The 24,703-nt window shown below is 35.5% G+C and overlaps 1 protein-coding gene across 1 annotated transcript in view; it reads left to right on the forward strand.

Annotated features, from left to right (window-relative positions):
• The window catches only part of CNTNAP4 (contactin associated protein family member 4), a 198,436-nt gene that overhangs the window by 168,792 nt on the left and 4,941 nt on the right, over nt 1-24,703 (forward strand). Inside the window, exons 16-23 of the mRNA XM_058043764.1 lie at nt 4,302-4,472; nt 9,368-9,586; nt 12,052-12,291; nt 13,849-14,073; nt 15,468-15,601; nt 16,632-16,719; nt 22,517-22,735; nt 23,104-23,175. Of these exons, the coding sequence (XP_057899747.1) occupies nt 4,302-4,472; nt 9,368-9,586; nt 12,052-12,291; nt 13,849-14,073; nt 15,468-15,601; nt 16,632-16,719; nt 22,517-22,735; nt 23,104-23,175 (1,368 nt within the window). The remainder of the gene's footprint in view (nt 1-4,301; nt 4,473-9,367; nt 9,587-12,051; nt 12,292-13,848; nt 14,074-15,467; nt 15,602-16,631; nt 16,720-22,516; nt 22,736-23,103; nt 23,176-24,703) is intronic.

Consider the following 24,703-nt stretch of genomic DNA (forward strand, 5'->3'; position numbering starts at 1 on the left):
GATTCATTTCTATAATCCCTTTTCTGCTCTACAATATGTTTAATAAATTGTATGGTATGACAGCTGGCATCAGATTGAAAAATGTATCTAACTATAGTGAAAGTTAAAGTTAAGATTAACACTAACTAAGCAGAGTAACAGGAAAGATTTTGAAGTATATGAGAATGAACAACGTTTTTGATACATTAACAGATATAAATTTTATGGTCATCATGAAAAAAGAAAGTTATCTTCATTTTTTTTTGTCATTATTGAAGTAAAAGCTAGATGTTGAATAAATTCCAATAGAGTCAGTTAGTGGGAGTAGATTAAAAATACCCACCCTTCTATGTTGGGTGGTTTTTGTTCTTGTTCTTTTTATTACAAGGGCTGAGTAGACATATTCTCATTTATTACTATGAATATCCAGTAAGTGTTAGGACATAAAAATAAATCCAAAATACTGAAATATAGCTAATGTGCCAAAATTATGTATATTAAATGGGTGATTATAATCTGTCAGCATAAGACTAATTCTTGGGCCAAAAATAAAATTATTGATTTAGATCCTTATAAAAAATAATATAAATGCATATTTAGAGATAATATAATACATTTAAAGATTATATACCATTCAGCAGGAATTTACATTAGTAAAGATAAGGGTAATACTGATGAGGACACCAATAAAATTTAATAAGGTATTTGATGGAGTCTTGTTTACTTGGCTGAATAAAAAAAAAGTAAATTCAACTGCAGAGTGACAGTGCAAGCATGTAAATGCAAGCAGATAATCCATTCAATGTGAGTTCTCTGTTTGACATTTAAATAAGAAAAGAAAAGAAATATTGTCAGCTTTGGATGTAACAGAGACTAACTGTATCAACCACTTGCAATACCTTCATTGAAGCAGTGCAGTAAATTTCTAATTTGGCAAAAAAAACCCTGTTTCATCTCTCTTCAGTACCCTGAGAAATCAGGACATGTCTTTCACTTTCAATAGCAGAAGTATTTGTAAACCGTGTGTTCAACTCTTCCCCTTTATTTGGCCTTATATCAATTATTATTAATTCATGTTTGTCCGAACCTCAGTCTAATCAACATTGTTTTAGTCCTCTTTGCAGCTTCCTGCATAATCAAGAGGTTTAATACAAGTCTGTGATTGCACTTTTACATATAAGAAGAGAATGTAAGGTTAAAGGATAGTATTTAAGAAGTTGAGGTTCATTTTTTAGTGAAAGCATTTAAATCCCTTTTTTGAATTTGGGTATAATCTAAGGTGATGTGTTAAACTTAAAAAGAGTTTCACAGAGGAAGAAATTTCAAATAATATTCTTGAAAGCAGGAGATAAAATCAGGAATGTATTTAATGTTTGGGATTTGAAGCTACACTGTATGTGAATACATACATATGCACAAACTGACAGGAAAAGCATTTGCAAATTTTCCATAAATTGACATTTTTAATGCAATCAATTGAATATTTTTCCTAGACTAAATTCTCTTTTTCAGACAAGACTGATTCAGGGAATTTATATAGTCTGTGTTATATCAGACATTGAACTAGATGATCACAGTTTTCCCTTCTGGACTTTTATCTGTGGAACTTACAGTTAAAAAAAAAATCCCAAAGTACAAAATGTACAACATAAGATCTTTATTTTCTTTGCCTCAATACTCAGTGTCCCTGCTGACAGAATGAACATGCAGCCATTAGAGATATGACAAGGAATTGACACAAATGATGAACAGATTTCAGTTTTAAGTAGGAACTTGAAGAGCTCTATGAATTGCAATTGCACAATTGTTTTGAGAAGGCTAATTTATCTTACTATTATTGTCCCTTTTCTTTTGTTTTACAGTGTCACATTGGTAAGGCTAGTTGATATATGCCAAAAACATATGTATATTTTTCAATAAAAATGACTTCATGTATAATTTATATTAGGATCTTCCTTCTTTTTACTCATAGGAAGACTGCAGTCTTACAGCTTAGATAAAATGCTAAATAATATTGATTTTCTAACAAAATGGTGTTTGGCAGTTCCAGAAAACTTAATGGGAGACTGTGAGCCAGATGCTGTAAAGTTAAGAAATTCTTTTCCCACCCTGATTTACAACAATATAAGATACTTTGTAATATACTTTTCCTAAGCCTGTATTTAAGCTGCTTGATCATTAGAGTGTCTTTGCATTAATAAATTACACAGTTCTCAGAGCTGAGAAAAAGAATGGTTAAACAAGAAAAGGCACTAAACTAAGAGAGAAAAAAATAAAACTTCCTATCCCTGCCCTCCCCCAAGGACTCCATTTTGATTTACAAATATCATTCAAATGCTTCTGTGAAACTAATTGTATCATTACTTTACTGGACTGTTACTGCCCCTATTGCCTCTTTGCTAATTGCTGGCAATGTTGTACCAATTTTGTATAAATTACAGTATTAAACTTCCTATTGTGTTGGAATGACTGGTATCAGCCAGCCCATTATTTTTAAGTAGCTGTGATACACAGCTGTTAGTCACAACAGTTGTGAAGTTTGCTCTGTGGGAGCCATGACCTGACACAGCTGAGGAACATGGGCTTAAAATTGATGCCAATATGTAAGGCTGCTGCTTTTGTCTGGTGGCACTTTTCACAGGTTGGCAACCTCAAGAAGCCCATAAGGCAGCACAGGAGAGTGAGGTGCAAAGCTACATGTTCCCCTCCCAGCCCCAGCCATCTGTTCGCAGCTGCCTTACCGTGTAAATGTTATCCCGATGGCTGCTTTAACTTGTGATAGCTGGCAGTACTCCCGGGTGTCAAAAGTCGTAATGAGCAATTGCCAGAATATGTGTGAAAATCCTCCCATGCTGCTTTTCTAGGGTTTTCTAGGTTTGGGTTCCAAACTCTTCCAAAAATGGTAAAAACTCTGCTGGAATGAGGGAATGGACTTTAATTGTACTTCTCTGGCTGTGGATTAGGCCTCCATATAAACTGCATAATAAGGTTTGCTTTTGCAGGGAGGAAAGAAATTTTCAAATATTTTTTTTATTCCCCCTTCCCACCCTAAAAGCAGAACATGGCTGGAGCAAGAATTATAGTACTACATAACTATAAGAGTGAGATCACAACATTATCAGGAGAATATTCAATAGGCTTGATCAATTAGATAAGAAAATATTAAATGTCTCATTTTGTTTAGGAAGCAATATAGTTTAATAAAGAAATACTGATATATCTGTAATGATTCAGGTATATTAACTAGGTACTTCTAGTTGAACACCATAAATGAAGATTTTTGTCCTTATTAGAAGAAGGTGATGTTAGAGATTTTACTTCAGAATTTTAAAAATCAATAACAAAACCTCGCAAATCATGATTGGATGCTTACTAAAAATAAATAAAACCAGGAAAATATCTATGCTAATTTATTAAATTTTCCAATTTACTTCCTTGATTTCTTCTACACTAATTGCAAGGATATTTGTCATGCATTCTTTGAGATATCTGGTAAATTTTACTGGACTGCAACAGTAACAAGTCTCTTTTCCTTGTTATGTAAAATATATATTTAATAAGTCTCATAGTTATTGCTTGTGCTAACTAATCCTAGAGTTGTAAAGATTAGATATAAGTAAATCTATAATAAAAGGTCTTAGCTGTTAGCTTTGCACCACCTCCATGTTCACCACTGAACCACGACCTCAAGTGCCATATCCACAAGTTTTTTAAACACTTTCCTGCATTATGACTCCACTCTGGGAAGTCTGTTACAATGCTTTACAACCCTTTCAGTGTAAAGAATATGTGTAATATTTAATCTAAACTTGAGGCCATTTCCTCTCATCCTGTCACTTGTAAGCTGTGAGAAGACAATGGGCCCTGCCTCACTACGCCCTCCTTTCAGGCGGTTGCAGAGAACACGAGCCTCCTTTTCTCCAGGCTAAACAGCTCCCTCAGCCATACTGCTTTAATGTAGGTAACATACTTCATTCATAGCTGCTGTGCTTGCTCACTTCATGAAAGGATACGTCAGGCCATAACCGGACTTCCCAGCTGAGATGAAATTAATTTTGTTTCCTAATAATTGTTTTTTTGTTGCCTGAGCTAAGCACCTTATTCTTGGTGAAACATTATTCTACATTCCCAATAATGTGCACCTTTTTGTGTTATGAGCTAATGGGGAAGCTTCTGTGGATGTGAGACTCTCTGAACACTGCAACCCATTCTTAGACCTTAGGGAATTCCTTAGGGAATTTTCTTTTGTTTATCAATTATAAAACTTACACTAAAAATGTGAGATAACACTGTATCTATCATCCTTTCATTCTCTTAACCAGGAACATTTTGGAATTCAGCTTCCTTCAACACAGAGACATCCTACCTGCATTTCCCTACCTTCCATGGAGAATTCAGTGCAGATGTCTCATTTTTCTTTAAAACTACTGCATCCTCAGGAGTGTTTTTAGAGAACCTGGGAATTCAAGACTTCATAAGGATAGAGTTGCAGTGTAAGTATCGTGACTGATGGTTTTGTTGTTGTTGTTATTATAAAAATTGAATTTCATTTAATTTAAAGGAGGAGTATTTAAAAACTCTTCCTTTTTTACTTCTACTGCTACGACCAAATCTTTATCATTATTGGGAAAAATTACTGCACTGAGACCAAACAAGCATCCATTTGAAGAAATTTTCTGCCCCAGGGATTTCTTAATCTAAGAGCACAGCAATCAGCCCCTGACTGCTAAGACTGTTTCTATTTCTTGTGTTCAGTGCATCTCTACCACCAAATTCTCTTCCTCCCAATTTTAAGACCAGGCATTATATGTGGCTGCTGGAAGAATCACTCAATTGCCGTGTGAGACTCAGACCTCTCGTGCCACAGTATCTTAAGTCACACGTTCTCATCTTTTTTCTTTCTGTTTTTTTTTCTTCAATTTTTTTTTTAATTTATGCAGACACAAATCCTTAGACTTAAAAGCAGCAATAAATTTTTTTTTGCATAACAGAGAATTAAATATCCCACTAAATCTGACATAAGGTGACCAACGTAAAATGAAACCTTTATCTTAGTTGACCCAATGTATTATTCTTATATTGCTCATTATTGAAAAGGAGAGTATTTGAAAGGATAAAGCATTTTTTCATTAGGCTTTTGAATTAATTTGTAGTGTCACATTAATTGAAAAGTCTTATTCTTGCCTGGTGACTCTGAGAGTTCTCTAAAATTGTTCTATTAGAACAATTTTTACCTTGAGATTAGACAGTTCCTCATTTTTTTCCAAATGGATTTTCTTATCAGCCTCCCATATTTTCTAGAGAAGAGTACAAATATATATATATAAATGTTGTTTTGCAAAATATTACTATAGAAACATTAACTATTTCTCATTAAAAATAAAATATTCTGCTTTCTTGGCTTTTTATTTTTGTCCATGTTAACATCTTATGTTAATGAAATGAACAGGGAAACACCTTTTATATTAGTTTAATTATAGATTATTGGTTTGTGTTTAATGAAATTGTGTTTCATCATCTCATACTATAGTGCTGTACTTGAAAACTACCCTGTTTTCAACACTGTCTTTGCCAGGTTTTTGGCAGTGTGAACTGTCTTCAGTTAAATCTCTGTGAACAGTTTAAAGGTAAACTCAGTGTCATGCAATACAGAAAATGTACTGGATCAGCACTTCAGTGGAGGCTCTCTGAAGCACTGATGATGGTCTTGTCTGATAAATTATTTTCCATTTTCAAAATAAACAGTTAAATCATGGAAGCATTAAAGGAATGGTTCTGAGAATTGAATTTATTCAGACATTTGTTAGAAGACTGTAAGTTTTTCTTCAGAATAATAATATGAAGACAGACTCATGTCACTTGTCCCATTCATTCATAAGCATAAAAACCACTGCATACTTATGGGTTTTAAATGACTTTATATGAATAGGGAGGTGTGAGAGAAAGCAAAAGGCTGAATGGGTCTATAATTTCAGCATCTAAAAAAGCAAAGTTTTCTCATTATTGTATAGAATATAGAGATATTTCTTCATCTCCATAAATACCCTAATTTGTTGAGTAGACAGACTCCTCTTTTTTGTATGTCATATCTAAATCAAGTGGAGGATTGTTTGTAGTGGACCCAGAATTGTCTGCTTTTATTGTGAAAAATATCAATCAGAGGTGAGCAATATATATTTCCATCAAGGGTATTTTTCTCAAAAAAAAAATTAACTTGAGTGTTTCATATGGTATAAGATGACTTATATTTCATCATCTTATAAATCCACATCCTTTATAAAAAATGTGAATGTAAATTACCAACCTACACTTATGTACTACTAATAGTTTCAAATGAATTAATATTTTTTATTTGTGTAATAATAAATAACAATAAGGTAGATGTCAGATGTTGCTCTTTAGGATGATGATGTGAGAAAATGTTTAAAACTTTATCATATCATTAACATTTGACATTCAGTACTTAGGAAAACTTGTTTTTTGTTATATATTGATTGTTTTCAAACTTTATATCTAATTATTTTATTTATGGGGAGTGTTCTTTAGACATTGAAGTCTAGCTTCAAACAAAAAGTCAGATCCAAAAATGTAATACGAAACGTGAGACTTAGAGCTATTCTGCTGATTTTATGAAGTTATAGACACTGTAGTGCATCTGTGTACACATTCTAGAACACTATTGCAAAAACGGTGTGTTGCATCCTAACTGTATTTTAAAAGAGAGGGTAAATAAAAGAAGATACTTGTCTCAAAGAAGACATTTAATCCCTTATTTTTGTTTTGCAATAAGTTATAACTGCATGTTGAACTTCTTCCTGATTACTGATTTACTGCAGAGATACTGGTTGACAGCTACAAAGCTGATTCAGCACTGAAGGGTACACTCTGCTAAAACAGGACCAAAGGTTACGTTCTCTAGCCGAAGGTCTGGGTATTTTATATTAAATGCTCACTGAAGGTTTATTTCCAAAGAGTTAAATAGAAATTTAAAGTAGGGTTGGAAACAGAATGGTGTATTGATTTGGCTGGGCTTCTGCAATTGCTTTGGAAGTAGTTCAGAACAGTGCAATATGCAACTACTGGTGGCCTTTGCCCAAATTTGCGACTTACTGTCCAGGATGAGTGCAGTTCAACTTCCTCCTTTATGGAAGATGCTGGATTTTGCATTCTGTAGCATATTAGCTGGTAATCACTTTCTGCTTCTGCACATGATGCTTACACTCAATACTCTGGATGGTTCTCTGTAGCTGTGCTTTCTGTTCGTTGTTCTAGCCACAGCTAGCCACTGACCACTCTCCATGATTACCATCAACTTCCACTCCCCTTTGCCAGTCTGTAGTTGTGCTCTGCCTGTGTTTGAATGCATTAGGGTTACAAGAGTTCTTGCAATGCTTGGATAGTTTTTAAGTGACACCAGTGTATGTAGGACCCAAAAAATATTTTTGTGCCAGAAGTCCAGGGTGCATTCTCTTCTGCTACCTAAGAAATGACCAAAGTGCTCTGTGCGTATGTCCTTTGTTGCAAGATAATATATTTTAGAATCCAGTATCATCCTTCCACGTTCTGTGGCATATTCTCCTGGTGGTTCTACAAAACCAAGTTTTCTTTCAAATTTGCAGTATTGTTCTTATAATATTATAGAATGTTAAGTGATTATATCTTTCACTTTTTCTGACGTATTCTGGTTAGTCTTCAGACACTACAATGGATGACCATGAACCCATTCTTGTTATTGCAGCCTTCATATATGGAACTTCAGGGATTTGCTTCCTTTTTTCCGAGATTGTATGAATTTTTTAGTGGTACTAACATAATTCACTATTTCAAAATCTTTGTTGTGCACTTTCTTGCCTTTAAAATTTAAACAGTGACTTTATTTATCAGATCTGTCATTCTGATACGCTATTCAATAGGCCCATTCAGTGAGTTCAAAGCAGAACTTGTGTTTTCAAGCTTAACTCCAATAGTATCCAGAAGATTACAAAGACCTCTCTGCAGAAGATAACAGTCACTAGAAATTCTTTTTAGCCAGTCACATGGATTTTCTGTGGCTTTTGTTCTCCTGCTGTGTGGTTGTGGTTGTTTTTTGGTTGGGCTTTATTTTTATCCCTCTATAAGAGAGAGTGAGTTCTCAGCTTTTTCCAAAGAAAAGAAATTTATCCTAAAGCTAATTTATTTTACTGAGGAACTGTGTTTAGATATCAATTATCTCTTCTTATTATGTAAAACTTGATTTTTAAGCAGAGGAGGTAATTTATTACAAAAGGCATTCCATTTTTAAATTGACTGCACAATATGCTTTATTTAATAACTGAAACAGTTTATGTATTTCCCATTTTACTTTTCTGTCTTAGGTTCAACTATTATTAAAAAAACGCTTTATTGTAACAAGATTTAGGGCTTAAGGATTGCAAATGTGTGTCATTACTCTGTCTAAATGTTGGCCAAAGTGGATTTAAATGTTTAAAAATATCTAATGTCTTTTTTAGAAGTAGAAAGAAAGTAAAAAATACTGCATGGAATATTTTTTTCCACTTCGGTTAATTAATGTTTAAAATGTTGTTTGAAGATCATCTAATTCCCTTGATTCCTAATTCTTTTGCTTTTCTGTCAGAATTCAATGATGTCAATACGAAACATTTTTTTGGATTTGTGGAATCTTCTCTATAATCCTTTAATTAAATCCTTAATAATACAAAATTATGGCTATCCATTGTCAAGAGAATACTTTTTTTTCATACATTATTGTCTTTCAATATATAAAAGAAAGACTTTCAGAGAGAATATTCACAATTTTCAGATCCTCAGTATTCCGACATATGCCTCATCTTTTTATTTTGACCTGCAAAGGTTCAGTGATTTTCTAGGCAAACTGTGAAGTTGTGCAATGTGAAATTTGCTCAGAGAAAGACTCAATTTAAATCATAATTTTATAAACTACATCAAAATCTTCTCTGTGATGTTCGTAGAGGCTGTATGAGTAAATAACAAAAGTGAATAAACAGTGGAAGATGCTGGTTGGATTACAGTTGTGATAATTTAAATATAGTTAACAACAGCAATAAATTAACATGTAATCAAGAGATGCATTTCATCCAAACTGAAAAATTGCAAAGCTAGCACATTTCACTGTTTCTTGACTACTATGCTCTCCAGGGGTCCGCAAACTGATTGGTTTCTATGCGGTGCATAAATCATTGCTCTTGCTGTCAGTGAGTGTGAAGAATGAGCTGCAGGCCTCTGCAGTAAACTCTTCCTCTAAAACAGTCAATCTTATTCCATGAAATAGTAGCTAAACCTTAAAGTATCTTGTTCTGCTATTAATTATTTTGTGACTCAATTAATTATGAAATAATTTAAATGTCTGCTACTACTTCCCTCTTTCTAGCTCCATATGAAGTGGCTTTTTCATTTGACGTGGGAAATGGGCCTAGCGAAGTCATAGTGCAATCACGCAGTTCCTTAAATGACAACCAGTGGCATTATGTGAAGGCTGAACGAAATGTCAAAGAGGCTTCCTTGCAAATAGATCAACTTCCTCAGAGATCTCACAGTGCTCCACCTGATGGACATATTCGCTTGCAACTCAACAGCCAGCTTTTTGTAGGTAGGCGCTGCACAAAATATTTCCTAATGATCATCATAAAAATGAGAAAATGCTGCGGTGAGGAGGGGAAGAAAAAGTGTTGTCAACCAGATCTTTTGAAAACACTTTGTATGATGGCATGAGAGACTTTGTGAAAAATCTGTGCAGAAATTCACTATTTTGAGACTATAGATCTCAAAGCGCCTTGGCCAGTAGTTTCTCCGGGACAGGATTTCAAATGAAGTTTATTTCTTCTGAGGTTTGTTTGAAGGACCAAGGATCCAAGGATGTAGATTTGCAACCTTTTTTGAGAGGACGTAATCTACTAAAGGAAGTTGTGCCATTTCTGTAGTTTCAGGGGAATTTTGTTGTCTCTTTATCCACAGCTTCTCAGGTTGAAACACGAGAAAGCACATTAAGCACAAGAGAGCTGAAACACTTTAAGGCATTTGGAAAAATGCTGAAAAAGTAGAAATGGAGTAAAATAGAATTAATTAGTATTTATTTAGCTATTACAGAAAGCTATATAGAGCTATGTGTTATATCCACAGTAGTGTTCTTAATGTAATATTGACTTATTATGAATTCATAAGTCTCTGGTGTAAATATATGTTGTATATATAAGAGCATTTAAAGCTGACCCTACTTTTAAAAAGGTCTTTTTTATGCCTGCTCTGAGAAACTCATACTAAATTAATGTAAGTTTTATTTGCTGTGGGTTGGGGAGGAATACATTTAAGGACAATAGTGTTCTTAAATTGCCACCACCAGGTTGTTTTAGTCTATTATAACTGAAAATAATGACAGCTATGTCAAGATATTCCATGTAACACAAATAATTACACAGACTTTGAAACTGAAAAAACTTAAAATGGATGATCACATGGAAGCATTTATCCAAATGAGAAATGGAAATGTATGAGAATTATAGTTTACAGTCTCACACATTGTGGAATATTTTCTGCTTTTACTTTTTAAAAGAGGACAAAGGACAAGAAACATCAGTAGGCTGTGCAACAAAGGACAAGAGAGAGAGTATGTAGGTTACACACCTTGCTAAGTAACACAGGTAAATAAAATGTTAGCTATCATGAAATTTGCTAAAAATAAGGAACAGTGAAAAAAAATTAATTAACAACTTTCATTACTCGAAGGATTGCTCTGTATAGTTATCACCTCTGCTTGGTAGTAAGATATAATCTGGCTGTTATTTCTCTGCATAGAGGGGCTTTAACCTTCCTATTATTGAAGAGTAGACACAGCTTCCGAGACAAAGTATATCAGAACAGACACCAGCTGAGGGGTATCATGGAATCATTAAGGTTGGAAAAAACCTCCAAGTTCACCAAGTCCAACCTTTAAATGAACACAACCTCATCAACTAAACCACAGCACTAAATTCCACATTCAGTTATTTCTTGAACTTTTCAAGGAGTTGAGACTTCACAACACCCCTGAGCAGCCTGTTCCAATGCCTAATCACCCTTTCCATGCAGAAATTCTCCCTGATGTCCAACATAAACATGCCCTGGCACAGTTTGAGATTATGCCCTCTTGTTCTGTCAGTATTTTCTGGGAGAAGAGGCCCACTCCCACCTGGCTGCACCCTCCTTTCAGGCAGTTTTAGAGAGTGATAAGGTCACCCATGAACCTCCTTTTCTCCAGGCCGAACAACGCCAGTCCCCTCAGCTGCTTCTGTCATGAATTATTCTCTTAACCCTTTTACCCACTTCATTCCGTGTTCCCTGATATGCTCCAGTGTCTTTATTGTAGTGAGGGGCCCAGAACTGGACACAGCACTCCAGGTGTGACCTCTCCAGTGCCAAGTACAGGGGGACAGGCACTGCCCTGTTCCTGCTGCCACACTATTGCTGATACAGGCCAGGATGCCATCGTCCCTGGCCACGTGGACGCAGCCGGCTCACGTTCAGCTGCTGACCAGCAAACCCAGATCCTTTTCCAGCAGGCAGCTTTCCAGTCACTCTTCTCCAAGCCTACAGACTTGCATCAAGTTGTTTTGACCAAAATGTAGAATTGCCAAGATCCTGATATGTTGAACACACAGCTGACCACAGCCCCTTAGTCCAGCCAGTCCAGATCCCCTACCAGATCCTTCCAACCCTTCAGCAGATCAACCCTACCACCCAGCATAATATCATCTCCAAACTTACTGCAGGTGCACTTATCCAAATCACCAATAAAGATGCTAGACAGAGCTCCTCCCCTCCCCTCCTCTCCCCTCCCCTCCTCTCCCTTCCACTCCTCTCCTCCTCTTTTGTGAATTAATAGAGTCTTCAAGGGCTCTCTGTAATTACTTGACAAAACAGAAATCAAATGTACTTTTAAAGCTACTTATAAATATTTTCATATGAATAAGTTTGTGTGTTGGAAAGTCATAATATACTGTTTATAGGCTGTAAGCTATGAAGTTTGTTTACATATCAATTATTTAAATGTTTTTAAAGCTCCTGTAAATTTATTTTCAGGTGGAACAGCATCCAGGCAGAAGGGATTTTTGGGATGCATTCGTTCATTACGGTTGAATGGAATGGCCCTTGATCTGGAAGAGAGAGCGAAGATAACACCAGGAGTTGAACCAGGCTGCCCTGGACATTGTAGCAGTTATGGTAACCTGTGCCACAATGGTGGAAAATGCAGAGAGAAATACAGTGGATTCTCCTGTGACTGCACTTTCTCAGCCTATGCTGGTCCATTCTGTAAGAAAGGCAAGCATGTCTTTTAGCTTTATCAGTTATTGAAAACAGGATCATACAGTCCAGATCAAGATCTTCAAATCCCCTTAAAGATATGTTGAAATCTTGCAAAATATGCACTTTACATAATGTTGGTAAATATTCAGCTGGATTTACTAAATATCTGTAAGTTTTGCTAAACACTTTTTTTTCAGACATAACTTCAATGTGTACCATTTAAGCAGGAACCACATTACCCTCTTATAGCATGAAGATGCTGAGAGGATCAGCATCTTCATGCAACTATTTTGATTCTTTGATACTACAGTAAATCTAGGAACTGTATTTTTGTGGTAAAGCATTTGGATTTCTGTCTTTCAAGTAGTAATCTCAAAACTAAGTCTGAGTTTGGAAAACAAACCAAGGAACAGAAGAACTTAAATCTACTTTTTTGCTGTAAGAAAGTAAGAACTTTGCAGAAAGGACTGAACCTGTTTTCCAAGTCTTTTTAAAGTAGCTCTTTGGTGAAGTTATCATAATGGTAGATGATGACAAGTCTGAATTTCAAAAATGAATGAATGAATGAATGAATGAATTTCAAAATTATTGAGAAGTTTTAGTGTTTGCATGTAATTCAGATTTGCAAAAAATCTTGCTTCCTCCATGTATTAAATGCATTCTGCAAAGTACTAAGCAGCTTATATGCCACAACTTCATGTTACTCTAAATTAGCACAAAATCTGCCCTGTCATCACTGCCACCACAAAAGTGAGGTACCCAAAGTCTTCGGACTTTCCATATCTAGCACTGCAGGTCTGATGGCACTGTATGAGGAATGTTTTCCTCCTCTGCATCAGAAAGGACTAATGGTCACACTGTAATATTCAGCAGAGGCAGACTAGCTTCTGTTACTAAAAGTGTGGGGTGACCAAAGTAATAACTTTCAGTCAGCTTTTTTCAAATACTTGACCAGATTACAGAAACTTCAAGAAATTCCTCCGAAGTGTGAAAGCTGTGATCCAAAGCACTAAGACTTTTTCTAAGAACAAAGACTAAAACTTTTCTGCTTTTAGCAGAAAACGGCAGAAAACAGAAATCACAGAATTACAGAAGCTCTCTTTAAGTGATTCAAACATAAGAAGAGCATAAGTAGGTTTCTATTTTCCTTTTTTTTTCTCCCACCTGAGCAGTCTCTTCTACCACATATCTAATCTAAATATTAGGATTCAAATTGCTGCACCCACTTGTTTGTAGGAGCACTATGCATGCGAGACAGGATATACTGTGCTTGAGGACCAGGATGATCAATAGAAAATAATCTAGAAAAACATGTTCTTCATTAAACAGATATTTAAGACACACATCTAAATAAGCTTTTGCCTTAGACCAGGTTGTGTCTTAAATTTCTCTGTAGCTCTAAATGCTAGTTTCATTTAAATTTACTTTTTAGCTTTATCACAATAGTCTAGAATACATTTTATTTTAATCTGTGGTGTGGCAGAAGGAAAAAAATACCAACAAAACAACAAAAAAAAGCTCTCTAATGTTATTTTGCATTATATTAAAATATTTAATTACTTTTTGTTTCAGAGATCTCTGCCTATTTTTGGACTGGCACTTCTGTGACATACAACTTTCAAGAATACTACACATTAGCTAAAAATTCCAGTTCTCATGCTTCTTCTTTCTATGCTGACATGACACTGGCCAGGGAAGCAATCACATTTGCCTTTCGAACAACACGGACACCAAGCTTACTGCTCTATGTCAGCTCCTTCTACAAGGAATACCTCTCGGTCATTCTCACCAGGAATGGTGAGTTTTCAGCTTGGATGTCTGGAAATACTAATGAACATCATAACTGTCAGCTTGGATTCTCTCGGATTTCCAGACCTGAAGCAGGAACTACATATTGTACTGTTGTTTCTTTAGATGGTATCTTTGTTTTTCAGCTGCATCAAGCAATTCTTTCCACATGAAAAGCATTTCTCCTACTTTACTTTCAACTTTCACTACTGTTTTTTAATCATGTTGTCAAAAATATTTATTTCTGAAAATCCTTTAGAAATGCTTGGGTTTTAGGGTTTGGAAATGAAAATTGAAATTTATCTGAGCTGTGTTCTATTCATGAGGTCTATTAATTGTCATCCTCAAAAGAAATTATGAAATAAAATACTTTTTAAAGTGCATTATCCATTTCCCAAATTCATCAGAGGTAATTTCATTAAATTTATTTCATAAGCTACATATATAACTATGAATATATATATATATATATATATATATGTATGTATGTAAAAATATATGTAACATTACTGATATTTCTGTGTAAGCTGAGCATTAACTATTAGTCAGATCTTTCCATTCTTTCATCTAGATCTAGGTGTTTTTTTCTTTAAGTAAAAGCACCCCACGGACTGTGTTAAATTTTCAGGTTTATCTTTGCAGTCACTGTGGGTCTGTGCTTGAGGAAGGTTCTGTGCTTTCCTAGGCACATATTTGGATATAGAATAGCTGTATCATCCTCCCCGTCATGTGACACGGAACATGTGTTGCTCATGACCAGCCTGGATCTGACATGGGCCCCTATTTCGAGAGCATGAGTAGAAAATCCTGGTCCAACTGCAGCTGAGAAGGAATTTCTGACCAGGAAACTACATTGCCTCTGTGTTCTCTTCTGAGTCTTTGTGTGATTATTTGTGTACAGATGGTATTTTTGGAGTTGACAATAAGGAATGGAAAGTGAGCTAGGAGTTAGTACACTGCATTCAATTTAATTTTCAAATGGTCAGAGGTTAACAGGACTGGACAGGGAAAACATTATTCAAGAATCACGAGTTATATTTGGTAAGTCACAATTATGAGAGCTACCAGAATATGTCTTTCTCAGCTGAATTTTGAAAGTAATTATAAAATTTCTGCTCAAATTTTAAGTCAGTAATCAAAATTGAGACAGTATATGACTATTTTTGCCACTATATCCTGCTTCTGACATTGCTATTACTCATTCTGTTGCCTTTAATTTCTCACTTATATCCATTACTCATGGCTAAGTCCTTAAACAAATCAAGCATTTGTTTTGCTCTTGCAGTATACCCCTGTGAAGCATGTTAGATCATATATTATATAGTATCTTTCACAAGATATATGAACTATACTGCTTATAGTGTATGTAGTGTACTACAACTTTTCTCTCTTTATCCCTGCAGGAAGTTTACAGATTAGGTACAAGTTAGATAGCCATCAAGATCCTGATGTCTTCAGCATCAGTTTCAAAAGCATGGCTGATGGACAACTACAGCATGTGAAGATTAACAGAGAGGAGGAGACAATTTTTGTAGAGGTAATTCTGTTAGGGGTGGGGAAAAAAGTGGATTATCATAAAAAAGTAGACAAGCAAAATTCAGTAAATACTTGCAACAAGGCAATTGCCCCCAAATAAAATGTGCCTTAATATCTCAAGTAATCAAAGCAAAGTTAACACTCTCGTGATGCACAATCAAAATTAATGTCAGCCAATCTCTTTGATGTTATTTTTTTTTATTTCAACAGGCCAATATCACCTCCTAATTTCATATAAAAATGCAAGTAACTGTTTGATGGCTGAATTTTCAAAATTTAGTAAATGTGTGTGACTGCTGTTGTTTGTTTTGGGTCTTGGATTTTCAGGTTTTTTAGTTAAATTATGTATTAAACTACAGTACAAATATATTACCACACAGATAATAATGTAGGTCTTTTAAAATTTTTCTTTGGTCTCTTTTACATCATCAAAGGAATGTGGCTATTAAGGAAGATATTTTTTGGTATTGGTGTTTTTGCGGAAATTTCATGATAAAATACTAACATTTGTTTTGCTAATGGTTGATATTAACAGGCAAAAAGTCTTTTTTTAATATAATTTTAAATACAAAATACCTGCATGTTATAATTTAGTATTTTGAATCTAGAACTTGAGTAATGGTTCTTGGCTTGAAGTTGTTCTAGAGGTACCCTGAGAGGCAGAATATTTACAATATAATATTTGATCTTTATGAAATTAAATACTGAGTGCCTTTTTAAAATGAAAAGAGAGTTTTTCATATTCCTAAAGGTTTGCTATTTTTTATTCATCCTAGAGGTGAAAAAGAAAGAATCAGGCAAATAGCTAAGATAAATAAAGGTTTATTAAGTGGGATGCTTAAGAATATCAGTTATAATCAGTGATCTAAGGAAGCTAATAATCTATTTCCTGATGAGTTTTTATGCTATAAATAACAAATGCTTCCCTCAGGTCTTCTTATTTTTAGCCTTGATCTTACTTGCTTTTTTGAAAATATTGACTTCTATTTCTTCCATTATTCTACTTTGTTCCTCACTCTATCATTCTGTAGGTTAACCAGAATGAAAGAATGAAGTTTATTCTGTCTTCAGGCACAGAATTCAATGCAATCAAGTCTCTCACACTTGGGAAGATTTTAGGTAAGTGGAACACCACAGCATTTTCTAAAACTACAAGGTTTTCTAAAATATGGATCAAACGTCATCATGAGTTGTGAAAAAAACCAACACAAGGTATTTGAAAGGTATTTGTTGTTGTGGATTTACTTAGACACTGAGTCACAATCAAGGTAGAAACTTCAGTCTTGTGGAAATACAGATATAATCACAAATAAGTGCTTCCTGAAAAAATGATCAAGTGGGTTCCATTAAAAATAATTGTACACTTCTCTCTCATTTTGCAATCAAGCATTAAGAAACACCACTTTGTTTTCTATTCTGGATAAAAAACAAATCAAATTGAAGTCGCACACAAAGATGATATAATATTATTAATCACGTATTGTACTTGAAAAACTTCCTGTGATTAAATTTTGATGTAAACAGTGAAGAATATGGTAATGTGAGTCAAATCTTTGTTGGAGATTCTTTGTCTAGTGATGTTCTTCAAAATACGTCTGTTTCTCTTAAGTAATCATCAAATGAAGTTTACCAATCTACAATCACCATTTCTTTAAAAGAAAATAGCAATAGCCTGGACTGAAATTCTCAAGATCTTGTTATTTTCATACCTTTCACTTTGGCAATGATAGAGGAAGATTTAGTGTTGGTGCAAATTTAAAGGGTATTTCTCTTTTCTCTAAAGTGATTTCATAGAATCACAGAAAGTTTTGGGTTGAAAAGGACGTAAAAGGTCATCTAGTTCCAACACGCCTCCTGTGTGCTGGAACAGCTTCATCCAGACCAGGTCATTCAAAGCCTCATCCACTGGCCTTGAACACTTCCCATGAGGGGAGTGAATGGATTGAGAGCAGCCTTGAGGAGAAGGGCTTGGGGGTGTTGGTGAACAGGAAGCACATCATGGGCCAGAAATGTGCACTTGCAGCCCAAAAGCCATTGGTGTTCTGGGACTGTTCAGGGCCAGGTTGGATGCAGCTCTGAGAAACCTGGCCTAGTGGAAGGTGCTCCTGCCTATTACAGGGGGTTACAATGAAGTGATCTTTAAGGTCCCGTCCAGTCCAGGCCATTCTATGACTCCAGGCTTCATCCAAAGCACTGTGGGCAGCAGGGCAAGGAAAGTGACTCTGTGTCTCTCATCTGCTCTGCTGAGACCCCACCTGGAGCCCTGCGTCCAGCTCTGGGGTCCCAGACAGGAAAGACATGGACTTGTTAGAGCAGATCTAGAGAAGGACTGCGAAGATAATCAAAGTACTGGAGCAGCTCTCCTATAAAGACTGAGAGAGTTGGGGATGTTCAAGCCTGGAGAAGTCTCCAAGGTGATTTTATAGCAGCCTTACAGTACCTAAAGGAGGCTACAAGAAAGCTGGAGTGACATTTTACATGTGCATGTAGTAATAGGACCGAAAGGAATGGCTTTAAACTGAACAGTTGTAGATTTAACCTGGAAATAAGGAAGAAATTCTATGCTGTGTGGGTGAGAGATGCTGGAACAGATTGTCCAGGAAAGCACTGCATGCCCACTCCAGTCTGTATTGATACTGGGTGTTGCACAGATGCAGGTGCATAACTTTGCATAACAAAGTTGAATTTGATGAGATTCACTTAGTCCCAGTCCTCAAACCTGTCAATGTCCCTTTGGGTGGCATTCCATCTCTCAGGTGTGTCAACTGAACAGTTCAGTTTAGTGTCATCCACACAGTTCCTTCAGATGCACTCAATCCTGCTCTTGGTGTCTTTAGAGAAGATGTTGAACAGAAATAGTGTTGGCCCAGAGGAGCACCACCTGTCACCAATCCCTGTTTAGACATTGAGCTGTTGCGTGCAAATGTTTGGATAAGGAGATCCAGTTAATTCTTTACCTGTCAAATAGGTGGTTGTTCTCAATTATGAGAATGTTATCTAGAAAAGGTAGAATAATAATTTTAAATATATCATAAAATTCATACAGGGATAGTTATTTTTATGAGAACAATTACCAAATGCTAAATAGCTTAAAATGTATTAAAGAAATTCAGAAACCATGTTTATAGGCCATTTAAAAAATTCTTAATTATTATTTAGTTATCTTTAGGAGAATCTCAGTGTAGCTAATTTGTTTTCTTACTGTAAAACTAAGCACCTCTAACACAAACAGAAATATATACTTTAGAAATGTAGATTTTATATATAAATCTTACACTCCAAAAGAGAACTGGTGTGTAAATATGCACAGAAAATGAAAAAGAGAATGATCACTTATGCATAACTTTAAAGCAGTATTAGCTGAAATATAAACTATTGCAAGAAAATGTTACAAATATTTCCAAACTTTACAATATTATGATAAAACTGAATCAGGAATGTATAATATTTGAAGTGTGATAGTTTAGTGCAGTCACACTCACATAAGGTTAATACCACAGTGACCAGTACAGAATGAAAGCCTCTTCTATCTTTGTTATAAAATATCATATCAAAACTTTTATCTGTTTGTATAAAAATGCATTTGATTAAATCTATGGAAATGTACACTTTTAGATAAATAGTCTATTGGCCTTTTGACCAGGACCAATAATGTCTCTTCTGAAGGGCCATACAGTTACAAAAATTCAGAGGTGGGATTTTCTTCAGTTATATGATGGCTTTGCAATGACACAGCAGTCCAAAGCACAGAGTTATAATGACCTGGGGGGCAGTCAGCCCAATTTGTCTCAGAATCTGTACTGAAGAAAACGTTTCTCCCCATTTCAAAGGAGTTACTATTTCTCTTAGAAATCTGATTGCTTTAGGTTCTGATTCTTGTGAAGTCCTATCTAGAGACTGAAGAAGACTTCACAAAGGCAGAGGAAAAAAGTAATGAATGTTTATTGCAGTGAAGAGATCTAAACATAAGGAAGGAGTTAACAAAATATGAGATCATGTATTTCTTGTACATGAAAATGTTGTTCAGGAAAACCACACAAGGAAACTTTTTTTTTTTTTAAAGAATTATCTTCAGTTGGAGAAGTATTTTTCTAAGATCTTCTGCATTTGAACATGACAGTTTTTTTGTTCAAACAAAACTTGTGCAGAATCTCCTGCTCTAGCTGGATCCCCATGAGTCTATGGGACCTGAGGGGATTCAAACATTAATACTGAAAAAGCTGGCTGATATCACTGTCAGGCCTCTCTCCGTGGTTTTTGAATTATGGAATCTGTTCAAGTCCCAGTTGACGGGAAGCTCACTGATGTTGTCCCAGGTTTCAGTAAGGGTATATAGGACTGACCCAGGGAGCCACAGGCCCGTCAGGCTCACTTCAGTGCCTGGTATAATTATGGAGAAGATTATTATAGAAGGCATTGAAAAACAGCTGAAGGACAATGTAGTCATTAGTCATAGCCAGTACAGGTCCATGAGAGGAAAGTCTTGCTTATCAAACCAAATTTCTATTTATGACAACATAAACATTCTTCATTAATCAAGGGAAGCCAGTTGACATAGTCCTTTTCAATAAATCTTTTGAAGCTGTCTCTCGCAGGATCCTTCTGGACAAAATGTCCAGCCCACAGTTGGATAAGCACATCATGTGGTTAGTGCGCAGCTAGCTAACAGGTCAAGCACAAAGGGTTACAGTGAATGGGGTGACATCACCTGTCACTGGTGGGGTTCCACCAGGCTCCAAGCTCAGCCCTCTGCTCTTCAGCATCTCCAGAAATGACTTGGATGCAGGACTTGAAGGTACAGTAAGTTTGACAATGATACTAAATTAAAAGGAACTATTGACTCCCTTGAAGGCAGAGAGGCCCTGCAGAGAGACAGAAACAAATTAGAGGGCTGGGCAGTTGCCAGCTGTATGAAGTTTAATGAAGACAGGTTCCAGAGTCTGTAGCTGTATGTAAGGACATAATGGGAAATGAGATGCTGGAAAGCAGCACTGCAGAAAGGGACCTGGGTGTCCTGGTCAATGGCAAGTTGATCATGAGCCAGCAGTGCCCTGGCAGCCAGGAGGGCCCGCCCTGCCCTGGGGTGCATCAGGCACAGCATCACAGCTGGGCAAGGGAGGGCATTGCACTGGGATGGCCTCACCTCAAGGTGTGCAGTTTTGGGTGATGTAATATAAGACATAAAGCTATTAGAAGACATCACAGTTCTTGTCTTAAAATATTCTGATAGGAGCTGTATGTCTGCTGACTTTCTGCTTGACCACTTCAACTCTTTGAAGTGTTGGTGGTTAGGTACATTTACTTTGAAGTAAAAAGTAGCAAAAGGAAATAAACCTAACCCCCAAGATTTAAGGGTGCATAACTTCAGTTTACTGTAACATACAATAAACAACCTGTGAGTGTTTTTGAGTGCCACTTTCAGTCACTTAAATTTTACTTTAGGAGGAAATTGCCCCATCCATTATAAAACCTTACTTTATCTAGCAATATTTTCTAGTTAAGAAGTCAAGTGAAATCAAAGGATTCATTTATTTCCTTTCCTATTATATGTAGTTTAGTAAAGGATTTGTATAGGAACTAAAAAATAATAGAAACCACTCTCCTCTTGAGGTTTTCAATCTGACGCATATTTAGAGGTATATATTTTTATCACAGAGGGTTTGTGAAAAGCTTTCTTGCCACTTCATTGTTAATCTTCTTCTTAAAATATCCCATCCTAGCAAATCCTTCAGTGCATAGAGGCAAATATTGAAAACAGCTGCAAAGAAAGCAGAGACAGTTAAACATCTTATGTAATCCATCAGTGTAGGTGAGCAGACTTTTGTCTGACACCCTTCTATCTCATAGTCCATCATCACTGCAATAAGCAGAGATTAGTTGAAGAAAATTCTACTCTGCTTTTTTGCAATATTCTACCTGAACACACTATCCCATTTTTCGCTATTAACCTAAATTTTATTGAGCAGTGCACTGTAAAGCTTAAAGTTATTATGGTGGTTATTGTAAAGGTCGCAAGTTCATTTGTGGGTTCCATGACATGTTGGAAGTGAAAATTGAGATGAAATTCCTTTTTTATTTGCAAATTTACTTCCCTTTTGAGTTCTCCTTTTATAACTAGTACTTCCAGAGTTTTTTGCTAAAATTGGAACTGTCAGGGTAAATAAACTGTTTGTTTTCTGTATCAAAAGTGGTGCTTTAGTGAGCACTACAGGTGAATTAACTGAGAGTTCTAATGTGCAAAGTACTTTCCGCAAGCGTTTGGAAAGGTAACTCAAGAGAAAAAGTGGAGAGGTATCTTCTTTCTTTTTTTTTCCTCCCCTTTGTGATATCATTTATGGTATCACGTTTTAAAATGCATAGTAAATTGGAATACTATTAATTTTTTAAAATTTCACAGAAAATATCTTGATGGATTTCCAGGATGGGACGATCTGAGAACTTCACGGTTTGTGCTTTGACAGACTTAATGGTGCTGAAATGGAGTAGATATATGAGTCTATAGAATGAATATGTTCCAAAAATGTTTATTTATGAGAAAAAATCCAATAAAATGCATTTTTCTGGAATTCATTCTTCAGTCTTATATTTTTGCAGAATGAAAAATAGTTGCATTTTAATTTAAATACTTTATTTACAATAGAAACTTTTTGCTTTGGAACTTGCTCTGAGAATTTAAAAGCATTTCCCTCAGCAAATTAGCAACTGTCATCTGTCCAAAAGAAGGGGAGAGGTGTGAATGTATCTGACTGTCTTTTCATTAAAGTCAGACAAGAAAGAGATTCAGTGAATCTACATATGTTGCTGCAATGCAGATATACTCAGAGGAACACAGGTTAATTATTCATTTATTCTTCTGACACTTTATTTTGTGCATTTGCACTATGATTAATTGTGTTCTGTTCCTTTTGATTAACAGAAAACAGTGATGTAGATGAGGAGACTATGAAGGCAAACTCTCAGGGGTTTGTTGGCTGTCTATCTTCAGTGCAGTTCAACCACATTGCTCCTTTGAAGGCTGCACTGCACCACAGCAGCTCAGCCCCTGTCGTTGTAAAAGGGCGTTTCACTGAATCCAGCTGTGGTACTTTAACTGGAGCCGACTCAACATCAAGTGAAACAACCCATTCATTTGCAGGTAGCATATGGTTATCATTTGTTCTGATCTCTGAAGCAAAATCCAAATAGAATACTCATGACCTGAATCACAACTGACTTTTTATTTTCCATGTGGGTTAACATCCCAGGAGTAGTTTGTAAATAATTCTCTTTTAAATGTACTTACTTCCTTTTCTCTAGCCTTTCTCTTTTCATCTGAATGTTTGCATTTTTCTTTTTATCTCTGCAAAGTGTCATCCATGTTGATGTTCTATGCATGCTTACTGACCCATACTACTGCCACTGTACCGTATTGTAAATGAACTGTGACTGTGAGAATTTCTTTAAAAAAGTCTTCTATTTGTCTGTCATTTTCTTTTTTTCTTTTTTTTTTTTTTTCTGCTGCAGATCACTCTGGACCAATAGATGAGGGAAAGCCCTTAGCTAATGCAATCAGAAGTGACTCTGCAATTATTGGAGGTAATAGGGACGGTAACAAATCCACAGGAAACTTTTCTTTCTAATTGTGAATCTGTCAGTGATGAATTGAAGTCAGTTTAGTTTTGTGTGCATACAGAAACAAGTAAAAGCTCTTCATTTTACAACATTTGGTAGACAGAAGTCAAGCATTGTTTTCAAAGGCAATTGATCACGCTCTTCTTATTACATAAATTTATGCTGTGTTGCTATATATTGAAACATTCTGATGAAAAACAGGGTAGTTAGGACAGAATTTCAACCTGCATAATAGTGTTGTCTATGACTTAAAAGAATGCTTGGATTTCTTGTGAAAAAAAAACATATTTAAGAAAGAACCATCATTTCTTCTTGACTTTGCCAAAAGATTACCTCTTGTTACAAAGTCATGTTTAAAATCTTCTTTAATAAATCTGAACAAGAAAGACTTTTTCTTAAGAATATGAGGTGTCACTACTTGAATCAATCCTCTGACAGTCTGAGGAAATTTCATCCTGGTTTCCTGTTTGGAAGGCAATGTTCTCTTGGAAAGACTCACTTGTGTTCATTTACAGCTTAAAATGCATGTTAAAATAATAACAACAAAAATAATTACCGTTGGTTTGAAATACAATCTCTTCTTCATTTTCTTCCAATTTCTTTTGGACATTTTTATCAGGCTAAAATAGAACTACAAATGACCATTCATAATTTTTTTTTTCAAAATACTTTTTTTTTTTTTTAATCAGAGGAATAGAGGAAGAACCATGTAGAATTCACTTACTTCCAAAGTGAATATGGTGATAGTCCCTTTTTTGTTTATGCCTGTCAGATCAGAGCATAAACCTTACAATAGATGTGTGTGCTTAAAGTACAGGACTGATACAGGAACCTGATGTACAGCTTCCATCACTATCCCTTTCTGGATGATTGTCCATCTCATGAATCCTTTATGAAGGATCCAGCTCATAGGGATACCCACATGAAATCTACCAGTTCTGTTTCTTTAGCAAAAATGAGAAGTCCTCAAATGAGCCTCAATAGGGGCAGTTTGTGGTTGGGGACCCTCATCAGAAACCCAACTCATTTTACCAGCATTGAAATATGTAAATGTCTCTGTCAGTTCAAATTTTCTTTCAAGGCATAGTGTCTTCTCCTGTGACAGTCATTCTCTGTGAGAATTTCTAGGAGTATTTATTCTTTTGGAAGGAGCTGAGGAAATAAAACTTGAAGATGATGTTTTGACAATATAATTATGTTACAAATTGCATAGATACTTTGACAGGGCAGTGAGATAAAAAGGTCACCCCCTCTGTCTTTTAAATTCTGAAAATATTTACTTTCTAAGATTTTTTAAAGCCACATAGACAAAGGAAATAATGGAATTTAGTAGAACAAAACTGTCCAGGCTTTTCATTTAAGTTAAAATTGTTTAGGTCTATGAATGGTTGAGTTAGGATAAGAACTTCTAGTCACTTTTGTCTTCCATTTATACAGTGATACCTGCTATGGTCACTGCATGCAAAAGCACACTGCATGACCAGTGATCTTT

Source organism: Melospiza georgiana, chromosome Z (genome assembly GCF_028018845.1).
Source record: "Melospiza georgiana isolate bMelGeo1 chromosome Z, bMelGeo1.pri, whole genome shotgun sequence".
NCBI lineage: Eukaryota > Metazoa > Chordata > Aves > Passeriformes > Passerellidae > Melospiza > Melospiza georgiana.